At 31.7% G+C, this 22,521-nt stretch overlaps 2 protein-coding genes across 3 annotated transcripts; both read left to right on the plus strand.

The window, feature by feature from the left end:
- The first annotated feature begins 227 nt into the window (after nt 1–227).
- On the plus strand, nt 228–4,601 carry LOC117166705 (E3 ubiquitin-protein ligase MARCHF3). Its single transcript, XM_033350933.2, has 4 exons — nt 228–485; nt 2,520–2,683; nt 2,838–3,064; nt 3,455–4,601. The coding sequence occupies exons 1-4, from the start codon at nt 335–337 to the stop codon at nt 3,579–3,581; spliced, it is 669 nt and encodes a 222-aa protein (XP_033206824.1). The 5' UTR covers nt 228–334; the 3' UTR covers nt 3,582–4,601.
- Nucleotides 4,602–9,041: 4,440 nt separating this feature from the next.
- Nucleotides 9,042–21,776, plus strand: LOC117166664 (adenylate kinase isoenzyme 5). Of its 2 annotated transcripts, XM_033350834.2 has the most exons (12): nt 9,042–9,268; nt 10,647–11,238; nt 16,937–17,104; nt 17,439–17,549; nt 17,823–17,965; nt 18,343–18,525; nt 18,637–18,759; nt 18,894–19,053; nt 19,389–19,657; nt 19,795–19,959; nt 20,147–20,432; nt 20,710–21,776. In XM_033350834.2, exons 2-12 carry the CDS (start codon nt 11,217–11,219, stop codon nt 20,967–20,969), a joined length of 1,890 nt encoding a protein of 629 aa, XP_033206725.1. In that variant the 5' UTR covers nt 9,042–9,268; nt 10,647–11,216; the 3' UTR covers nt 20,970–21,776. The 2 variants fall into 2 exon arrangements, with proteins under 2 accessions (XP_033206725.1, XP_076473920.1); XM_076617805.1 differs by lacking the exons at nt 9,042–9,268; nt 10,647–11,238; nt 16,937–17,104 and adding an exon at nt 17,121–17,256.
- Nucleotides 21,777–22,521: the final 745 nt, after the last annotated feature.

Genomic DNA, 22,521 nt, shown 5'->3' on the forward strand with positions numbered 1-22,521 from the left:
CCAAAATTAAAATTAAAAAATAAATGATACACTCAATAAAATATACTCAAATAATTACAATTATATATATATTTTTACAATTTTTACAATTTTATAATTATTTAATTTCCACAAATCGAAACTTTTGAATATCAGTAGATATAGTTAATTTCCCTAAGAATCAAAACATTTTGATGACGACTACGTCAAGTTAAAGACACCGATTTGATTGATGATCGAAAAGTACCGATTTCTGTGACAAAACGGTTGATTTCATCCGGATGACATTGCGACGACATCCAACAACGAACGCATAGGCGGCGATAATTCCTCGATAATAGCTCGATAACGTCCCATGGAATTTCATCAGAGCAGTGCAGCGACGGCGGCGTTCGACGACGCTGCGACCATCAACACGCCAAAAATCGCTTCGCCTTTCTACCGACACAACATGACTTCCGATAAACAAAGTGCCGGCTCTAATTGCTGTCGAATATGTCACGAAGGTACAATATTGACAATTTTCTTTCTTTCCTATTTTTCCTCCCCTTCTTCATTCACTTTTAAGTATATTCATCCATCGATCCTGCACGATCTTTGTTTCCTCGATCTGTTTAGGATTCAGTGGTTTGAATTTGAAACTGAGATGCTAAGAAGAAAGTGTTGTGGTTTCATGATTTGGACAACGTGATTGAAGATTGCTTATGATATTTTTTTATGATTTCTTTTATATAAGTGTAATGTATCAGTATGTCCTAATATACTCCAGGCTTAAATGATAAATTTGTAATCCAGGGGAAGAGTTCATTGAAGATTTAGAAACGAAGTGTTAAAATCGTATAATTTAAGCAGGGACTATTTTTGTGATTTAAATAGTAAGTTTGAAAGTGGATTACGTACGAAATGTTTTCAGAACCTAGTTAGTTTCAAGATGTAGTTTACGCAAGGTAATAACCCAAGGTATTCTTGGCAAGTGAACTAATATTTTTTGAGGTAATATAAATAAGGTATAGAAGTGTGTGTTGAAACTTGATAAGTTTTTGTTAGAAATAGCAAATGATTTCGATATGATTCTAAGTGTGATTTCATATTGTCTTTAAATATTAATTCTGCCAATATTTAAACTGGTAACCTTATAAGGACGGGTGATACATATCGATAAAAAATATGTATATTAAAATAAATATGTTAAAATGAAAAAAGTGGAATATGCCTATATTTGTGGAATGTGCCTATATTTGTGGAATGTGCCTAAAAAAAGGGAAACATACATATATATGTATGTATAGTAGTGATTCAGTTTCGTGATTAATGGGAGTATTTGAAAGCGTTAACGTATCCTCTATGACAATATTTCCGATTTTATCGTTATTTTTATTTTACATCTCTTACATCTAGTCCTATGAATTTTATTAATAATAATTGATTATTTATATTTTGGTGATTATGTATGTTGCATACATTTTTGTTAATATTCCGAGTACCTGAAATCTTGATATCGATCATAGATTCGATACTACCACAAAGAATTCAGTGACGTCTCGAAATGTTCTCTGAGTCACAGTCTGTGGCAGGTACTACGTTTTTTGATGAAACGATAAGCATAGATTACGTGTAAACTTTAACATGTAAGCCTTATAGTGCACGCAACATATAATACAAAACTATACATATATAGGTATGTATATACGTGCATATCTGTATACATACATGTATCTACTTACATATTTATATGCAGGGATAGATACATGTAAATATTTTGTTGTAATGTAAGACAATGCGCAATTTACGTGATAATGTGTATTACTTATTAATTTATTTACATGTTTGATTATTATTGATCATTGATTATTGACTGCTGATTATTAATTATTAAAAGTGGTGGAACATGGTTCGTGTCGGTGTGATGGCCAAACGAATATAAAATTTAAACAAAATTAAAAATCATAAAAATTATTAAATTATTAAAATATTCTTTCATTGATGGCAAATGTTAATTCATGTGCATGGTTAATTCTTATCTTATACGTAATTGTAATACCTATATAAATAGTATACGAGCAGAAGCCGCACGATAAGATTAACAAACATAGAATTACCTTGATATAAAGATTAATACATATTTTATAAATCGAATTTTTGAGCAGATTTTCCAATCAAACACTTTTCATAATACATAAGCATTAAGACGAAATCTCGAAACAGTATCGTCAAAATTAATTTTTGCAATACTCACTAAACGGTTTTCTACGGGTCAGAATAAATGATGTAGAAATGATGGGACTATGTTATATCTGATGACTGGAGCGGATGTGGTTAAATATCTCAGCTGAGAACCGCCATTTTTCGCTTTCTATTTATCGGCATACGAGATCTAAAAGTATCATTGAGGAACGGCACCTTTTGTTTCGATTAGTTTCTTCTGTTTCTTTTTTTATTTCGGTGTCATTGCATCTAATACCGTCATAAATGCATTAATACTATTACAATGTTACAAAATAGGGTTCTCCTCTATTAAATGAAACAAAATTGTTTCATAGATGAAAGTTCGGAAGAATTGATAGATCCTTGCAAATGTTCCGGTACATTGGGCCTAATCCATGCTTCTTGTTTGGAAAAATGGTTGTCCATGTCGAACACCGATCGTTGTGAGATTTGTAACCTGTCATTCGAGATACAGAGGAATTATAAACCGTTATTACAGGTGAGTTTTTAGACATTTCTCTTAAAATAATTTTCTTGTATATAAACTTGAATTACATACTCACGTTACTTTGATAAAGAATTAAAGAAAGATTTCAATTCGTTGGTTCGATTATAATTTGGCTAACTTTAATCGTTACTAAAAATTACTATAGTCTTTCAGACAATGGTGGAGAACTAGAAACAGATACGGACCACAAGGTATAACTGGCGATATAGTGTGTCTGATACTGTTAACTCCACTTTGTATCGCGGCAACATACTTCTGCGCAATTGGCGCATCCGCTTATACCAAGCTTGGTTTTTGGGAGGGAACAGGCTTGACTGCCCTTTGTAGCGTACTGGTAGCCACTTATTGCTTGTGGTTGATTGTCACTATGAGGTATGGCTTATGATCATCATACGAAAAATTTATTTGTTGCATTATTATTAAAATATAGCTACTAATTTATTTGATACGAAATAGTGTAGAAAATCTACCTCTTGCTTTATATCTCGAATCAAGGTTTTCAATACATTATTGATAAAATAAATCGTGTATCTTTTGTTTATAATATCATATCTTAGTCACTTTTCATAAAGACACAGCGATAAATATAGCAAATTAGCTGATTATACATTGTATAATTCATCATCGATAATCACTAAAAATGATCGATGGCTCACGATTATCTATGTATATTTGTTATTCAACAAAAAATTAATTTCTATCAATTAATGTAAACTTTACTCTTCTTAAATCTTTCCGGATGTTCGAAATTTTTGCTTTTAGGTTTCATTATAGGTCGTGGCAACAATGGCGCACAAGAAATCAAGACGTTAAGTTAATAGTAAAGCACAAGCCCGAAACATGTACCATCGAATTCTCAAATCCTTTGGAAGATGAATTTAAGATTTAAAAGCATCCAATAATTTTGATAAACAATTTACAATTCATAAATTTCATTGAAATTGTTAAAACTGCCGAAATTACTATCTGTATATTGTCATATTCGCGTCTTAATTTGCCATTATAAGAATCTTATCTTCCTATACTTTTAAAGTGATTTGCTTTCCGATCATTTGAAATATGTACATTGATACGGTATGATGTGAGTACAGTCTGCTCAAATCTGTACAACAATACAAGTTTATGTAATATCGTGCTATTAAATAATTTAAAGCTCAGATGTATTTAACATTGCGAATGCGTCAATATTGTGAATCGATACTGTGTGATATTAATAAGCGTTCAAATAATGAAGTACCTGAGCCGAGAGATAAATTAGTTTAATCGATAACTCCGTTAATTTTATGAATAATTAGTTATACGTTTTTCAAAATTTAACAATTAAACGGTAATGTTCCCTCAAAATTTTTAAACGTTCATATATGATTAATATTATTTAATCATTGTTTTTATGTGATATTAATGTACTTACTTATCATCTCGTGTCTTCGAAGGAGAAAATACTGATCTGTGTTTTCAGTCTTTTTTACCTTGTATTGAGATTATTTAATTAATTTAATGCAATGCTATATACCATTTTTAATAAATTATTTGTATACGCCTCCAGTATTAAAACGAGTGATATTTAAATTAGAACGTACTTATTAAAGAAGTATGTGGGCGAATTTTGTATATTTATAAATGTATTTTCATAAAAATGAAACAGTGTATGAACTAATGCACAAGATTTTAGTACGTGCACTTTTTGTAACAAGATATTCGATGTATATAACGATATATTTAAAACGATAAGAGACTTTTGTACTGCGTTTGAAACAGTATTTCTTCTTACCATTTAATTGTAATAAGAACATCAGTAAACAGTAAAGATAAATTTGTCAAAAACATCGAAAAGGAATACGGCGTCAGTTGTAATTATTTTTTGTAATTTATTTACAATAATATCTGAATAATATGAAATTTGTAAATAATAAAATGTGTTTAACTATGTCAATTATGCGTTTGATATATGCAGTTGACCCTCATGGAAAAATATAAGTAAAACATTTAATGTTAAACAGAGTAGTTATGGATTTTTATTTGACATTGATATTATCATAATAAAACAATTATGACACTGGAACAATCTAGGAGAATCCTAGCGTTCTAATCAAATGTGATATTAGACTAATCACTGGACAAAGAATTTAGTGTATATAAATTGGTAAAAATAGAAATAGATCAGATAAACTGTTACAATAAATACAGATTTTTTAATTGAATTAGAGAAAAATTGTGATATGAATTATACTATTAAGATAAGAAATATATCTATTTATATCATTTAATAATTTCATCAACTGTAATTAAATTATTCATGAAAATTGTTAGAACATTTCCGACAATTTAGTCAGTTAACAGGCAAACAATCGTTAAGAAACTATAGTAAGCTTTTCTGCGATCAACTTTTAAGCTTCTAAGAAGCTTGTATAAATCATAGACACAGTTTATGAACAAGTGTAATGACAAGCATAGCAGCAATATATAGGAAATATTTTTTGGAATATTTATAATGATGGCGTGTTAAAAATTCTTTTAAAAAACCGATAAACATGAAAGCGAAGATAACAATCAGATGCTTATAAAAATATTTGACAATATCTTTAAACTTTTTAAATTTAATTCACTGTTGTATCTCTTTTACTATAGATATAAATAAATGTATTATTGCATGTGTATAATATATCATAATTTTTTAAATGTTGTTTCTCGAATATGAAATACTTGACATGAATTATGTTAGCAATTTTATATATTTAACATGCCTCCGCAATAGGACTTAATATTAAAACATTGCCAGTCCAATTTATGCCAATTTTAGAAGGACAGTATGAATATTTCTCTGACATTAAATGCAAGGCAATATTTTATGAATGTACTTCCTAAAATTTGCATACGAATATTCGTCTTCACGATCGAATATCAAGGTCAAGGAAACTACTAAATAATTTAAATAAATGTACTTGAATATTTGTAAAACGATCGTGCGATCTTCAAAGAAAAAGATCTGCAGAAATTTGTAAATAGCTATAGTATACATTTAAAAAAATATTACACAACTAAAAATTTATATCCTAAAAAATGTTTAGAATGATTTTTAAAAGCGAAACTATTATTTTCTTGTGGTAATAAAATATGCAAAAAATGAAATCTGAATTCTACTTTTATTTTTCCTGTTAGAGTCCAAATGATTCATTATTTCCACTTAATTTACCCAATATTTATCCAAATATTCAATTGTACTTTTTGAACCATCTAAAATTCTTCTAACTGCTTTCATGCAATATAATCGCAGTCAACTGTCTTGCTTCTTTTATCCTTTTAAAATCTCATTCATTAGTGCACTATTAACAGTCAAGTAACGAGACAATTCATCAGGCGACGTCATATGTCCTTGACTAAATGACGAAGGTTGCTCGTTACTTGTCAATGAGACGTCAATAATCAAGTTGTGCATTAAAGATAAATGAACTTATGTTATGTTTCATTTGAAAAGAAAGTTCTATGAGACATTTCCGCTCGTTAAACGTTAATCGAAACTTCTCATAGGATGACATTTTCATTGGTTCTTTCCTCGTCGATATTCGTCGAAGAAACAACTTATTTAATTGAATTGCTCCAATATCTATCGTTTGTCAATCGTACAAAAGTAAACTATACTAAAAACTCATATTGAGTCGTATTATAATACATATATTATAATTAAAATAATCTATACAATTTCAGGGCAATGTGACCGAAAAAAAGAAGGCGAACAAGAGTGAAAGAAGTGAAGGAAAGCGAACGACAGGCTAGTATTAAAACGTTTTTCAGGGGAGTGATTCGTTGTCACGGAGATGATGCATGTCATTGGAAAACGGGCGTGGTTACCTAAACGGCTTACCTTGTAAGAATTATACATGAATGTATGAGAGCTAAGCAGCTGTATGAGTGGGTATCTAAATAATTTAATCGATATCACAACTATCACTGACAGTTTTTAGTATATATGCTCGAATGCTTTTATTATTTTCGTCGAAGAAACAGGGGAAGAGTGGTTGATTATACCTTCGAGCTTATTTGAATAACGAATAATGCAGACACACGGGGGTAATCGCCCACTACGAATCAAGTAGTAATTTCTTGGTAATAGCTCTTGCTAGAGACGTTTACGAAACTAGGATTTATGATCGCTGTTTAAACTTTTCACGTTACGAGAAGAATTATTGGTTTACTATCAAGAGAAAAGAAACTAATTTTTTTGGATGTTTCTATCGGTCGATAGGATCACTTTCTCTTTAAAATAAAAACATATAATGTTATTGGTACGAATTATTGTCTTGAATATGAGCAATCTTTGTTAGTAAAGATAACAAAATTTTAATGAATAAAAGGATTGTAAATATATAGGTAATTCCATTCCATATTAATGAAAGTAAACTTTCTGCGAAAGCCGCAATGGGATTATTTTTGAAAAATTTTCAAGGATGATGCAACATCAGGCAATCAAGCAACATAATACAACAATTGAAAATGTGAATTGATTGACTCCTGGCTCTTAATTGATCCACCTATACATTGTTCCCAAGCAATTATTTTTGCAAGAACATAACCTCCATTTTATCTTTTTATTTTTTTCACTTTTCTTCACTTTAATTTCTAAAGTATAATGATCATGTATACATACTTTTGATAATCTAAAGAATATCTCCTAACACTTGTCTTTCACACCTTTAAGAAATCAATTTATCATTAGTTGAAAATTGTTTTCTGTAGTGTGTGTGCCTGTTAATGTTACACGACTTTCGTTTAAAAGAATTTTTCATACAAACAGTTGACGAGTTATTTATGATGGCTAGGATAGGTGAATTACCCTGTACATTATCAGATAGGCATAGATGATGATAATAAAATAATATATCTGCAGTAGAGTATATTTTCACACGGTGACTAGTGATATTAATCGAATATAATGTATGTTCGTATATGTTGATATTGCGCACATCTAATAGTCATTCTAGAAACTTAATCGATTGCAAACGTACCGGAGAAATAAATTCTAATATATCTGTTTAAACAACTGTAGAATTTAAAGCGTTTTAAATATCATCTCCAAAGTACGAGAAAGTTTCCTTCATTTTTATAACACACTGTTTTGCACTTTTCACAGAATCAGTTTTACCATAATTTATAAAATAAACCTAACACGTGATCATTTATTTAATTTAGTAGTTTCCAAAAACAAGCTTTTCATTTTTGATACATATTGTAAGACACGAAGAAAGTGAATTATAGGTAACGAAGAAACACGGACGCCGACAGTAGTCATGCAGTAGAAATACACCGCATAAGGCAGACAACAAATAGTACGTATGTATACATGAAATACACATGTAATATGTGACTGTTGAAAGTTTTCAGTCGCAATGTACGTATGTTTATTAGTTTGAAAATAAGGACCTATTTGTACAAATATAGTATATAAACTTACATACGTAACGATGTTAAATCATTTAACAATAAGAAAAGTTTTGTACACATCACGTGTATCAAACTAATAACGTTTTATTTCTTTCAACAAACTTTTCTTCGATTCTTTGCAATTCATTTCCTCTAGAAACGAGAAATCAACAATGATTCTTTCATATTTTCCTTGGAATTAAGGAATTTTTTAATAATAGAAGACCACGATTGCATTTTAAAAATGCCACACAGAACATAGCGAAATTAAATCGAGATAATTACGTGATTAGGTTAGACGTTATCTTCGTTATATTTGAATTTTTATGTAACATACGGTAAATATTTTTAAATTAATCCTGCTGTAGCCTCCGAATTCTGTATGCTTCAACTTTTACTTTCAACCGAGAGAAGGATTATTAACATTTAGAAAAAAATTATCGACATACGATTCAAATGAGAAATCATGCGTGGCAAATATCTTACAGGACACTTAGATTCAGTCTCATAGGTCATCGGTTAAGAAGAATCCTACTATATTTTAAAGACCCTTTAAAATCCTGTCACCCATGTCAAAAACAAACTTCGATTGGTTCACCAAACGGCAAGTGAGAGGAACAGTTAAATTACATAATTCGCTATATAGAAGATTAAAAACGCTGTAACAATATGGTGGGATTAATTAATTCGCCAATGGCTAATCCACTCGTTCGAGAACCATCTGCTCGGCAAGAACTTGACATTGAACCTGCAACTCACCGACGCACACTTTCGTACATTGTAACCAACGCAAAAAGCGGGGCCATTAACTCAGACGTATGCAAAACACATGTATGTATCGGACAGTGGTGGAAAAAGGATTAGGTGCGCATGGGCGTATCTATGGTGACGATTGACTCTTGCTACGACCTCTAGTCGTTTCTAACAATCCATTACAGTGTTATCACGCCGCGACTAGAAAACCTCTGCTCGTGAAAGTTCCGTTCCGAAAGTCTCGCGTGTCGGCTGTGTTTTTCGTCGCTGAGACCACGCTTCCTTTTTCTCGATTCACAACGATCGACAGAGTTCTCGAACGGTTCGACATCGTTATAAAACGTAAAAGGACAAGTTTTCTAGAAATCTAAGAAGAAACAGTTTTCCCGCAGAGACATTTACTATGTAAGTTTGTGCGGTTGTAATTAGTGGCTGGTACTTTGGTGATCTTACGTCGTGTCCTCTTCGATAATTTTTTGAAGAGAATGGAAGAATCGAGGGAGATTCGTGAAAGGGTTCGAATTTATTCGAACAAAGAGTAGCATCGTGTGGCGGTGATCCGTTTTGTCGCGTGGCCTCACTTTCCTGGAAGATTACTCAATCGATGTTTCTTTGATGAAACACGGTCGTGGATGTTATATGTTTTAATCGAAAATACTTCGAAAAACCCACGATTCTCTGTGCATTGTCAGAGATTCGCTTGATCGTTCCTTCACGAGCACTTTATTTTTGTCTGATTGCTTGATAGTTTTGATAGAAGTTCAGAAAGAGGGGAGGAGTCATTCTTTAATGGAATAACAAATGGAAAATAAATTATAATTTTAAAGGTTACAGGGTTTATCCTACAGCGATGAAACTAAGTTTCATTTGTATTATATAGATGCTTACAAATTGACTAATCCCTATCATACGAATAATATACAGTATCGATATGGACTAAAATGAATATGAAATTATTTTATTTATTTAATACGTTTAATATTCTAGTTTATAACGTGGAAATTTGAGGTTAAATTACGGCCATGTACGTATTTCAAATTTTATTTTATTTATCACTCTGTTACATCTTGCTAAATTGTAGACTCTTGTGCAAATGCTTATTTCCGTAGAAAATTAACAGTAAAGCGGAAACTTGCATAGAAATTTATGTTTAGAGAGCTCCGATCAGTTGCACTTCTCCTTGTTTTTAGTTCTTTCATTCCTATATTGTTTTCTGAACTCTCGAATAAAATTAAAAGTATGAATATATACGCATAAACACTATGCACATTATCAAGTAATTGCTATTAATCGATTCGACATTGAAATAATCTAGCGACTATAAGTGGAAATATTGGCAAATGAATTACGTTGAAATAAAATGCACTTTCAAAGAGAAATTCTAATTTCAAAGGTGGTATTGCGAATCGATGGAATTTTAAAAAGTAGGATTATTGAAAAATGAAAAGCAAAGGTTCAACGATATCGTTGGAATGAATTTAAATTTTCATAGTAACAGAATATATGAAATAAGTGGTACTTAATCGATACATATTAAATATTAAATTGATCTCTATTTAAACCACGCTTTATTGCCAATTTCTATTTTCCTCGCAATTTTATAAATTTCTATTATCTATAAATTTCTAAACAATTACATAAAAATCTATGGTCTACCTATGATCCGATAGTTAGCCCAAGTTGAAGTAAGAAATATAAATCGATTATAACTCCTAGAACTCTCTATAAGCAAACAAAATTCTTGCGAAGGGTTAACGAACGTTGCTGATTATTTGTATTACAGATTCTTGGATAGTTCGCTACTGAAAGTGGTTCTTGCTAAAGATGGACGTGCCCTCTGATAAACTCACGAAACAACGTGCATCGCATCTCATACGCTGAACGAAAAATTATCGACTCGATGTGGATGGTGTTACTACTGACCATCGTTCTGAAGATTTTCCTAAAGAAACTACGGGGATTTAATCGACCATCGAGGGAAACTTTACGAATCGAGCCTTCTCCTGCTTTTGGATACCGATCTATTGGACTGTGATCATAAATCTCATTTGATCGATCTTAGTCGTCTGTAAGGACATCTACTGGATACTTCTGAAAAGAAAGTATCATAGAAGTTTATTCGCAACCGTTTATGAAAAGTGAAAAAACTCGGTTAATAGTTCGAGTAGTTCGAATCGAAGAAAGAAGTATCGACGAAAACGTTGTGAACAAAAGAATTCTTAATGTGAGAAGGAAATTGTTGCTTGTGGTACTTGGTTCTCGAAGGAACGTGTCAGAAAAAGTGAATTAGTTAGTTGGAAGCATGTGAGTAAATGGCCGTGGCAGGATCTTGGCATCCTTCGAACGACCTACTATGGGCATCTGCCTGGACACTGGTAAGTATTCGTTGAAAATATCATTGATACTATTGTGCTTTAGAACGTAGTGGTATATATTTCATCGACTAAACGTCATCATGCGTAACGCAATTGTTAATATTTATCTCTTATGAAAAGTATCTGTACGTGATACCGGAAAGCTGGAATGAGAAATGGGAAATAGGAAACATCGAGGATGAGGAGATAACAATATCTTTGGAATCATTCATTCTGAATGAATTTCGTTTTATTACACTGTGAAAGAGCTTCCGTTATCAGAGATACTGGAAAGTTAAAAATAAAAAATACATATTTGCATTTCGTAAATGGCAAATATGAAAACTATAACAAGAACGATAAATATCAACGCTATCAGGTTGAACTGCAAATAGGTTTTGATTAGATCATAAAATCTTCTGTACATGTGAATTGATATTTCATATCGATGGTTGATGTTGCAAAATATTATCGCATGCTAATGGTAAACAAATAATAACGAATGATAACATTATTTTTATTTAAAGAAAAGCTTTCGTTTAGCATAATACTACAGTGTATATACTATACATAACGTTATAGATTTATGAATTAAAAAAAGCAGTGACGACGATCGTCTTTGATATAATTTAAAGAATACACGTCACGCGTGAAATTCATTATAATAATTTCTTACTGAAATTTATATAAAATTAAGTGTTTTACGAGGTGCTTTACTTCCTAGTTTCTTTTCTTCTTTTTTTCGTGTTTGTCAGAAGACACGGCGAGCGTTAGGTGACGTTAAACGTTTGACTGTCGGATGTATGAACTCGTTAGAATCGATAGAAATGAAGCTTTCATATCTCTAAGTCCAACTAGTGTTTTAGTATCTCCTTCTTATTTTTAGCATCTCAAGGCATTGTAAAGTCAAATTTTCGCGTAAATATTGAAACGTCGAAATTGGCTGTAGACCGAGACTCGATTTATTTTTAATGACAGTATCAACCGAAACGATCGATCGAAGTTAAATCTTGAGATAATATCGTCGCGATTAATATCTCTGTGTGGTATACGCGAGCAATCGTTTGGATAATAAATATCGTTCACAGTCAGTAGCCAGCTGAAGGCACTTCAGGCGATCGGTCACAAGTAAATAAGTGTAAAGTGAAAATTCAGAAATAAATATACCTGAATAATAAAATACTGTTAGTTAGTGAACTTGGCACCGTCGGTGAAAGAACAAAGGTAAGTGAAATATCGAGCGCTAGTGATAGAATAGAGTCAACAGAGAAAAAAGTTGTGAAAGTGAATACACGAAAGGTAACAAACATTCAAACTGGACAGGGATGCAAACAAAAATCGAGAAACATTTAATAGACAGCACGATTTATTCGTGATAGCATCTGGAAGAAACAAAGAGGAAAATGAAGTACGAGGAGCAGTGTTACTAAGCAGTACAAACGACAGTGTTAACTTTTCGCTTACAATAAGAAACTATAGATAATCAATTAGAATTTGTTTTATTAGAATTAAAAGATTAAAAAGATTAAAAGACAATCGTGTTTGAAAATATGAAACAAAAAATGTTACTGAAATTTATTTGAAAACCTGAAACATGATATTAGAAAGCAGACGGAGAAGTGGAATGTCTAATGATATATTAGTTGCGATGATTCATATTTCTCTTATATTTATGCTGTTAATCATAAAGAAGATTATACTTTGTAGGATTTTTATAGAAAATCTTTCTTATATATATAGAACGTAAAACGGTATTTTTCGAGAGGAAAAACTGTGAAATAACGATATATATTAAGAAAATGTTTCTTGTTTCGCTTTTAATATTAAGACACAAATGTGAACGAGACACACGCGTGACCCATATATACCTTGTACTTGACATTACACATGTTACTCGATCAATAAGTCTTCCAGCGATTTCCCAAAAGAAAAGCAGGAACTCGTTTTTATCACAAATTCGACGTATCTCTTAAATTATGCAAGACGATAAAATAGAAACACGTTTGGAAGTTTACAAAATGTATTAACAAGCGCGCAGAACATGTACACGAAAGATTCCATTATTTTCAGTTTACCGTTCCTCCAAGCTTTACGACACAAAGACATTTTTCACGGTTTTAATGTAAATGAAAATTTTGTGGAATTTTTAAACGAATAAACGAATCTATAATTCAAGAAATCTTAATAAGAATTTTAATGTATATAATTAACGTGCTACGGATGTTTGTACATTCATAGGAAATTTAAAGATGTAAAGAGTGAGTGTAGAAAAATATACAGGGTGGTTGGTAACTGGTGATACAAGCGAAAAGGGGGTGATTCTACGCGAAAAAAGAAGTCGAAAATATAGAATAAAATTTCTTTTTTTTTTTTTTAAATTTTTCCATCGAGACAACGATCCACAGTGAGATCCGTTATAACGAGACGTGATAAGGTGCACGCGTACCGAGCCAAAATTCAAAGTCGATTTTCTCGAAAACAAAGCCTCAAACGAAAAATTTTTATTCTATATTTTCGACTTCTTTTTTCGCGTAGAATCACCCCCTTTCCGCTTGTACCACCAGTTACCAACCACCCTATATAAAATATTCAAAGTATAGAAGCCGTTATAGTATTTAAAAGATGGAACGCACCTCTACTTAGATTTTGTTTAGTTATGTTTATAAAAATATGAAATGGCGTAAATTCTGTCTTAAGATTTCATTACTTTCTTGAGATTGAAACTCATCTTTAAGGAAAATATCAACTGCGATCTAATCTTCTTCCGAAATTAATCAACGCTTTCTTTGTATATATGGTCAGCGTGAAAAGGAGATACGCTTGTTTCGTTTACAATGGTTCCTTCGTATCATATTCTCTTCGAGGATTCGTTTACCGCAAAGTTAATAGTTTACGTAGAAATGAATAGCTCGATGGCAACAAAGAAATTTCTATAGGCATGAGTCACGTAACGAATCAATATTGCAAATAAGTTCATGACGTTTGTCGTTAGCTAGTCAGTGTTTATACCCCTTTCTTAGTAAAGGAAACAGTAAGATGAGAATCAAATCTTAAACATAATCTTTTATATCTTTCTTTCTTTTTTATATCTACGATTAAAACCACGATTGCGAAGTGCCGTGAAAGGACGTTGGCAGTTATTACGATTGGCCTTTTGTTAGCGATTCTTATCACAAAGATTATAAACGTTGAAGCAACAGTAAGATATCGTTCTTTTATCGCGTATATTATTTGATATAGTACCGGCTGCTACTAATTATCATTGAAAATAATAACAAAATTACCTGAATATAACATTACGATTACTATAAGATTAAACTCAGCATAATTTATTGAAATACACATCCCCGTATACGAAAATTGATACGTTAAAACATACTTTAAAATATCATCATCAAATTACACTTACTGCAAAATGAATTAAAATGTTTACTGAAGACAACTATGTAATCGTGCGAATCCGCTTCATTAAAATCTTATAGTCTTGAACATAATTTTTAATGTATGATCTCCGATCATTACGTGTGGCCACCTTTTTCACAGAAACACATCGTTCCACGTGTACAGCAGTAACGTGTGTTTCTTTCCTTTATGGACACGTAGATGCTTCAACGTTAGACCTGTTTCTCTACAATCGAAAGGAGACCGCAAGAACACAGTTTATACACAGTTTACGTATACAGTTTAATCGATATCGTGGAAGTAACGTTACACTGTGACACGGTGTTCGGTCATGATAAATTTCACAGTTAACGTAAAGGCATTCAAATGATTTCGATTGCATACAAGAATGTGCAAATGTTTCCAGTTTCATAGATCTTATACGTATACATAGATATTATACGTATATACCAAAAGCTACGATGCCTACAGGCACGGTGGAGACGTGCGATTAGCCACAGCGTCACCGTCGCGCCAATTTGTCGTTACATTTTAGAATAGCGTGGATTTCTACGAAGCAGTTCACGCGGAACGCGATTCCCATTTTTAACTGGAGAAACGGCAAATTAGTGCAAAACGCTCGTGTAAATTACGCGAAAAATTAGTCGCGCAAACGTGACGGCAATCGCGGCGATGATTTTTTATTTTTCGGATTTTTTATTGACCGATCAAATTGAAGAATTAAAAAGATTAGAGATCGTTCCTCGATCTCATTCTGTTTTGACGGTTACTATCACATAGTTTCCTCTTTGAATGATTGAATAATTAATAACATTATATATTATTCCACGGTGGTGTATTTAATTTAACGATTAAAGATTGCAAAATTTGATTAAAATATTTAATTAAAAAAAAATAAAGCTACTGAATATTTATTTCCCATAATTTTGTTTAACGATGAAATATTTTTTGTTAAGTAAAATCATATCTATCGTTTGTCAAAATAAATCTCTGTCTGAACAATTCATTTCTTGTGGTTTTTATAATCATATACGTTTAATAATAAGTTTGAACTATGTATATATCTTTTCTGGAATTAAACTGGCAGTTCTTCGTCAAGCTATTGAAATTTCTATAGATGTACGTTAATAATTAATAGAAGTATAAACTCATATATGAATAATTCATTCTATATGTACAAGCATATATGTATATCGTGTATGATCTGTGCCTATGTGATCGAGTTGAAACATTTATGAATAAATTAAACACTGTACAATAGTAATGTAGTAACATACAAAATTTTAGCTAAGATCAGATATTATAAAATATTGGTATTTAAGAAAGGAAAAATTGTTTTCATATCACAATCGTTAATAACAATTTTCATACTTTCATCGTTCATTAAATAAAGTTTAGAAATTGCTAAAAAAATTATCGTATTTAACATTTTTCTATTAGAATCTCTCTTTAATATATTTCTGTTTAATTATTATACCTATATTTTTACTCGCTGATACATTTTTATTTCGTTTATCAACTAAGATCGTAGCAGTGTTTGCGTTTGAATGAAAAGAATCCCAATGGTGCCTGATAAATTACTAAAATTAGAAAAGATTTTCGAAAAATATAAAGAAAACAAGAATGGTTAACATGTATACGATCATTATACTCGTTCGTTTTCTTCCGAAGCGGAAACCAAGAGATAAAGAAAATTTCATAAAAGGAAGAGACAAATAGGTGCTGGAGACCTTTTAACCTAATGAAGACATTGCTTTGTAATCGTTAATATTTAAATTAAATGTACATAAGCGCAGCTGCACGTGATGTTATAAATTGCCACGCAATATTACGTAGCACATGCAATGTAAAAATTGAACGTTACGACATCGTGTAGACAGATAATTTTTCTAAGAGCATGTTCTTCACAGTATGTCATCACTTGCTAAATATAATACATTTTGCAAAATAATATTACAGTTAACGTAAGGTTAACAGGTAATTAACAAAGAAAAGTGTAAAGAACAGAAGGAAGATTTAAATTGACATTAAAATTGATCGGAATCTATGAAAATTGCTTTTGCAATAAGCAATCGTTGTATTAGGTTGACAACTAAATGATTGCGGATTTTGTCATTACCACCTAATGATAAAATCCGCAATACTTAGTTGCCAACCCAATACAAAAGGTTACTAAAAAGTTTTAATTGAACATCAAAACGGCTAACGAATAAACCGATCATTCTCCAAACTTATAGTACTTAGTTTATAATTTCAACCGATAATAATCTAGTTTAACGATCGACTTCAAGTTATTTAACGAAAAATTTGGTCGCAGATCAACAAAATGGATCGCAGGTGTTCGAGGAAGCTGATGCTCGAAGCGCGGGGAAATGGCGAGGAGAGGCTGGCCTCTTGTCAACACCCCCAAGCGGATATTTTCCACAACAGAACGTTGGTGCAGTTAAATTCGAAGTTCCAAAAGTGCCTGTCATATTTGTGCTTGGTTCGTATCATATACGATTCAGTTGAAAAATAAGAGCAAAGTATTTGAATTGCTTTCTCGCGCCTTGCGTACATGATTCTCGGATGAAGTTAAAAATAAGAATCTGAATTAACTTTCGGATTAGGACGACTCTTTTTAATGCAAAGTTTAATGTAAAAAATTTTTTTTACATTTCAACAAATTTTGACATAAGAAAGTTTCTGTTAATTTGATTATTATCGTAAAATGCTATCAGCGTTTTAGCTGTTATTCGAGCAAAGTACCATATTTGTCTATAGTGCGAAATGGTGTTTTATCATTCTTTCTATATCATGATACAACTTTCGATCTTCAGGTGGACCTGGTAGTGGAAAGGTGACACATTGTGATAATTTGATGCAAGAGAAAAAGGGTATAACGCATATCAACATGATGGATCTCCTTCAACAATACGCTCTTGGAAATGGTATGGAGACACGTTATTTGTAAAGTGGATCATTAAGTGAGAAATTACGGATAATTACTATACACGTAAATTAATAAATATTAGTGATGTAACAATTACTAAATAAAATTGATAATGAATATATTGTTATAATGATTTTATTGCTAATGAAAGCCCGTAAGATAGATGAAAACAGAATTTTGCGAATATTAATATATTATTATATTAATATTTTTTATTTATTATATCCTATATATAAATATCCTATTTGTTGATATATTATTTTTACGATAGATATGCAAGATTTCGGACAACTTAGCAGTAAAACAGTTGCGGAGGTTCTTATGCTGGAAATCAAGATGTCTCCAGGTTCCAAAGTCTTTCTTGTTAGTGGTTATCCACGTAATATGCGCGACGTAGTAGAATATGCTGAAAAAGTAAGTATTTTTATATAGATATATTTTGATTCGAAAACGCCTCTTCTAACGACAGAGAAGAATAATCCGGATCAAATTCTTAAATGAGATATGTAAACAAAACATATATTGAAGCATGCACGAAGCAGATAAAGGACAAAAATCGATCACCAAATTAGGACATTCTCTTCGATTGATCCTTTCATAATATTTCTGAACTCCCGTTTGTAGAAAAGAAATCGATTTCCTTTGAGAATCATGTTTGAATGTTACAATTAATCGTGTCATAAGTTTTATAGAACAGCTTCTGCGACACTTCGTTAAAACTGTTACATTAAGAAAGGAAAAACGATCCTTTATGTTATAAAGAGGTCCAAAAATAATTGCTACATTTACAGATTAAAATTGTAAACGGCGTGATTCTCGTGTCCTGGAGACAGGAGATTCTCGAAAGACAAATCGATTTTGGTGCACAACTTGGACAAGTAGTGATCGAGCTAGCAAGAATGGAACTTTATAATTTTTATAGAAACGTTATGCCCGTCGCAGAATATTTCGATCAAAGTGGAATGTTGCTAGAGGTAAGCAAGCGAATATTTCTACATACTTTTTGAAACTTGATGCTGATCTCATTTCCTGAACGCGTGATAATCGTTAAAGCATTGTCTGATTATCGCTTATGGTAATTACAGATAAACGGAGAAAGAAATCCGAGCGAGGTTTACGTCGATTTTCGTGAAGCGGTTTTCAAAATTCTCGGCTTGTCAAACGATGAAATACAAGGAAAAAATGCTTCTCAACCGTTAAAAACAGAAGTAAGTTTCCATGTTTCGAACCGGTGATATATATTTATTCTTCGGCTTACGATCTCTTTTGCTAAACACTTGATAAATTCGTCTGTGAAAATGTTAATATTCAAGCTGTCCAACGTAGAATATTGAAATTACAGGTAGAAGTCGAGAGGAGGAAAGAATCTATTCCAAAATCATCATCTCCTATGGAAGAAGTGTTGGCTCAGCTAACGCAAATACCTGTCGAGGTGAATGTGAAACCCGTAAAAACCGCGATCAAGTCTAGAAAAGGATTACCCGCGTTCATCTGGGTTATAGGTAAGAAAAAATACACCTTACAAAATTGTTCCTTGAATTATTCTAAATCCAATCGTAATATTTTTTTAGCCTTAACAAATTTCTTAAGTTTGCCAAATTGTTGTTAATTTAATCGGTAAAATGAAAGAATGGTTTTTTGGTATGCGTGATTTCTTTCTACTTGTTAGAACACGTAAGATTTGAGCATAAAGGTTCCAGGAGCATAGGCATATAGAGCTTGAAAATAAAAACTTACTAAAACTAATTATATCAGAGCTACGTTAACAAACGAATTAGATCGAAGAAATTTAATAAAACGTTACAAGCACTTAAGATTGGTATTTTTATTTTACTAGGTGGCCCAGGAAGCAACAAAGAAAATTTATGCACTCAGGCTGTTCGCAATATGCCAGGCTGGGTCCAAGTTAGCATCGGTGGTTTGCTTAGAGCGATGGCATCGTCAAATACTATTGTCAACGATGCTATCGTTTCTGGAGAAACGGTGCCACAAGACATCGTCATGCAAGTAGTAGAACAGCAGATTATGCTAAATCGCGACACGGATGGCATAGTAATAGATGGCTATCCGAGGGACTTGAATCAAGTGCAAGAATTTGAGAATAAGGTAATTTACAATGGCCCATATATACATACAGTTTGATAATAAATGTACAACGGTGTACACAATAGATCTTTTCTCATGTTTTTACAATGTTATCCAAGTTTAACGAACATATCCAATATTATTTCTCAACTTTTTAGTTTGGCCAGCAGCCACCGTTAGTATTATTAGACTGCTCGAAACTACAACTTGGCAGAGGAAGGATAGATGATAACGTATCTGCATTTAGAAAGAGGCTGGAACTCTTTCGCGAAGTATCTTTACCTATGTTAAAAACCCTGGACAACGAAAATCGCTTAACGATTGTAAGTGTAATCCGAAATTCTTCCTTTCTTGTGATTCAGACAATATAATACTACAATACCAATAATACAATAAAAATTTGGCATTAGATAGGTATAAAGAAATATAATTTTATGTAAAATTAATATTAAATTAATCAAGATAGTACGAGTGTAGTAATACTAAAATGTGAAATCGTTTTCAATACAGATTGATGGCGACACGGACGTACCAAGCGTGCAACAAGAATTCGCGGCCGCACTTTATCAATTAATGACGCAAACGCGTCGTAAAGAAGAGAATAATCTGCATAATCCTGAACCACAGATGGTACAAGAAAATGGAAACAATGAGAAATTAAATACAGTTGTTCTTAATAATAAGGATCAATCGATCATATCAAACGGTGTTTCTAAGCAGATGACCGATGGTAAATTAAATGCCGAGCAAGCAGTTAATGCTACGAAAAATATGAATGGAATACGCAGCATACAGGGTAACCAATATTCTCTCTCTCTCTCTCTCTCTTTCTTATTTTACTTTACTTATACCTAAGTACATATGTATAATATATACACTGCAAATGTTTATACGTTTATATAATATTTAATGGTTGCTAACCCCTGCTTAAATTCCATTTTTAATTACGTTTACAAAAATATGAAGTTATAGAAACATTCGCAGTTTGATAATAAATAAGTTAAATTTTAATGGAACATAATTACTGAAAACAAAGGGCAAGAATAAGATTTAATCAAAATTTCCACTGACAGGTGCAGTACGAATCGCAAATGGATTAAAGAATAACGCCAGACAGGTTCAAAAAAACGGTGCTGCTCGTATGCAAAACGGTATTGCGAATGGTACCGCACACATGTTGCAAAATGGTGTTGCACATCTGGCCAACGGAATTATATCAAGTAATAACAAAGTTGCACCGGCGGTACAAAATTATTTGCCGAACAACACCAAAGATGCAGTGAGGAAGATGTACAACGAGGTCGAAGGTTACCAACAGAATTTACACATGTAGTTAAAAACACGTGTAAGATCGTCGTTCGAACGAAAAATTAAAAAGGAGAAAAGAATATTTTTAATATTGTTCTATCTTTTTATAAATTTAATCGATCACGTTAATGATCACGAAATTAAACGAACATTCGAAGTTCCTCTCTGATAAAACATACATACATATATAAGCAGTATACTATACGTATTATAATAATACTATATGAAGATTTTTCGGCGTTACCTGATAAACTGGAAAAGTATAATTTACTAGAGAAAATAAGAAGAAGTTATTATATGAAGTTTTTGTTTATGAACGCTTTGCCATGATAGAAGAAAGATTTCAATGCCATAGATAAGTTTCAATAAATGTGTAAACATTACATTACAAGAGTCTTTAAACGAAATTCAGAACTCGCTAATTAAGAGTCCATTAAGCGGGATCGTTTTAAAACAGAAAAACATAATGTAAAATAGCAATGAAAAATCGTTGCTTGATTCATGTTGTGTTCAATATGAACTTATAATTTTCCAACAAAACAGTTTTAACTCAATTTCGTACTATATTTTTTACTTATTTTCAATAATCCCAGTTTGTCGGGAAAATCCGGGAACAGCCCACTTACGTAATAATACATTCGCATCGTGCCTTAAGACCATTACGACTTACATAGGATTAAACGATGAATTTAAGAGGAAAGCCAAACGCAAAATTAGATACGCAAATGTATACATATAGACTAAGATACTCGTATTCAAATATCGAGGTTTCGAGACTAAATAGTTGTATACGATACGTTTAAGTGTAATATGAAATACGTATGTTTTTCTTTCTTGTTTTTCTTATTCTTTTTTACCTGAACGTTACAGACAGTAAGTACTTACATCAAGCGAGACTGATAACGAAGTAAAGTATTTAATACCGTTCGTTTCTAATAAAACGCGATTATAAAAATAAGATTTTTTATGGAACTCTAGAAAACAGATATTTCAAGAGTGTAAATGAAAATTTAACTCTAATGAAAATTGAACCAAATTATGCAAATTTAATAACTACGGATCAGTAGCTGGTACGTTGAACTCTTATCAAAAGAAATTAAATGGCTCTTGATACAAGCACATATTACGTAAAAAAAGAATTTAGTTTCGGACTTTTGAATGGAATAATATTATCCGTGTTTCTATTACTCTAAACGGTACTCATAGTAAGCACGATAAGATATCAATAAGTTAAGTCTAATTAAAGAACATTTAATAATTGTATATTCTAATAAAATATTAAAATAATCGTTTTTTTCACCTAGTTTGAATAGCTTCTTTAATTATTTCTTGATAATTTATTTCCATGTCTAATATTTACAAATAAAATTTCTTTAACATTATTATTTACCATTATTTATTTACGCGAATTTCTGTTCTATATTAATTCATTTTCCTTCTATATACTTTCAGTCGTATTCCACATAAATGGAAAATGTCTCAATGAAAAATCAATCATTTTTTTCGTTTCATTTATACAGGGTGGTTGGTAACTGATGGTACACGCGAAAAGGGGGTGATTCTACGCGAAAAAAGAA

This window comes from Bombus vancouverensis, chromosome 4 (genome assembly GCF_051014615.1).
Source record: "Bombus vancouverensis nearcticus chromosome 4, iyBomVanc1_principal, whole genome shotgun sequence".
Classification (NCBI taxonomy): Eukaryota; Metazoa; Arthropoda; class Insecta; order Hymenoptera; family Apidae; genus Bombus; species Bombus vancouverensis.

Bases quoted from the DNA above. Each gene is read 5' to 3' on its own strand.
- LOC117166705 (XM_033350933.2), top strand. From the start codon at position 335: ATGGAATTTCATCAGAGCAGTGCAGCGACGGCGGCGTTCGACGACGCT. The intron at 486-2,519 runs GTACAATATTGA...ATTGTTTCATAG, and splicing joins CTGTCGAATATGTCACGAAG to ATGAAAGTTCGGAAGAATTG. The intron at 3,065-3,454 runs GTATGGCTTATG...TTTTGCTTTTAG, and splicing joins TGGTTGATTGTCACTATGAG to GTTTCATTATAGGTCGTGGC.
- LOC117166664 (XM_033350834.2), top strand. From the start codon at position 11,217: ATGGGCATCTGCCTGGACACTG. The intron at 17,966-18,342 runs GTAAGTATTTTT...CTACATTTACAG, and splicing joins TAGTAGAATATGCTGAAAAA to ATTAAAATTGTAAACGGCGT. The intron at 20,433-20,709 runs GTAACCAATATT...TTCCACTGACAG, and splicing joins TGGAATACGCAGCATACAGG to GTGCAGTACGAATCGCAAAT.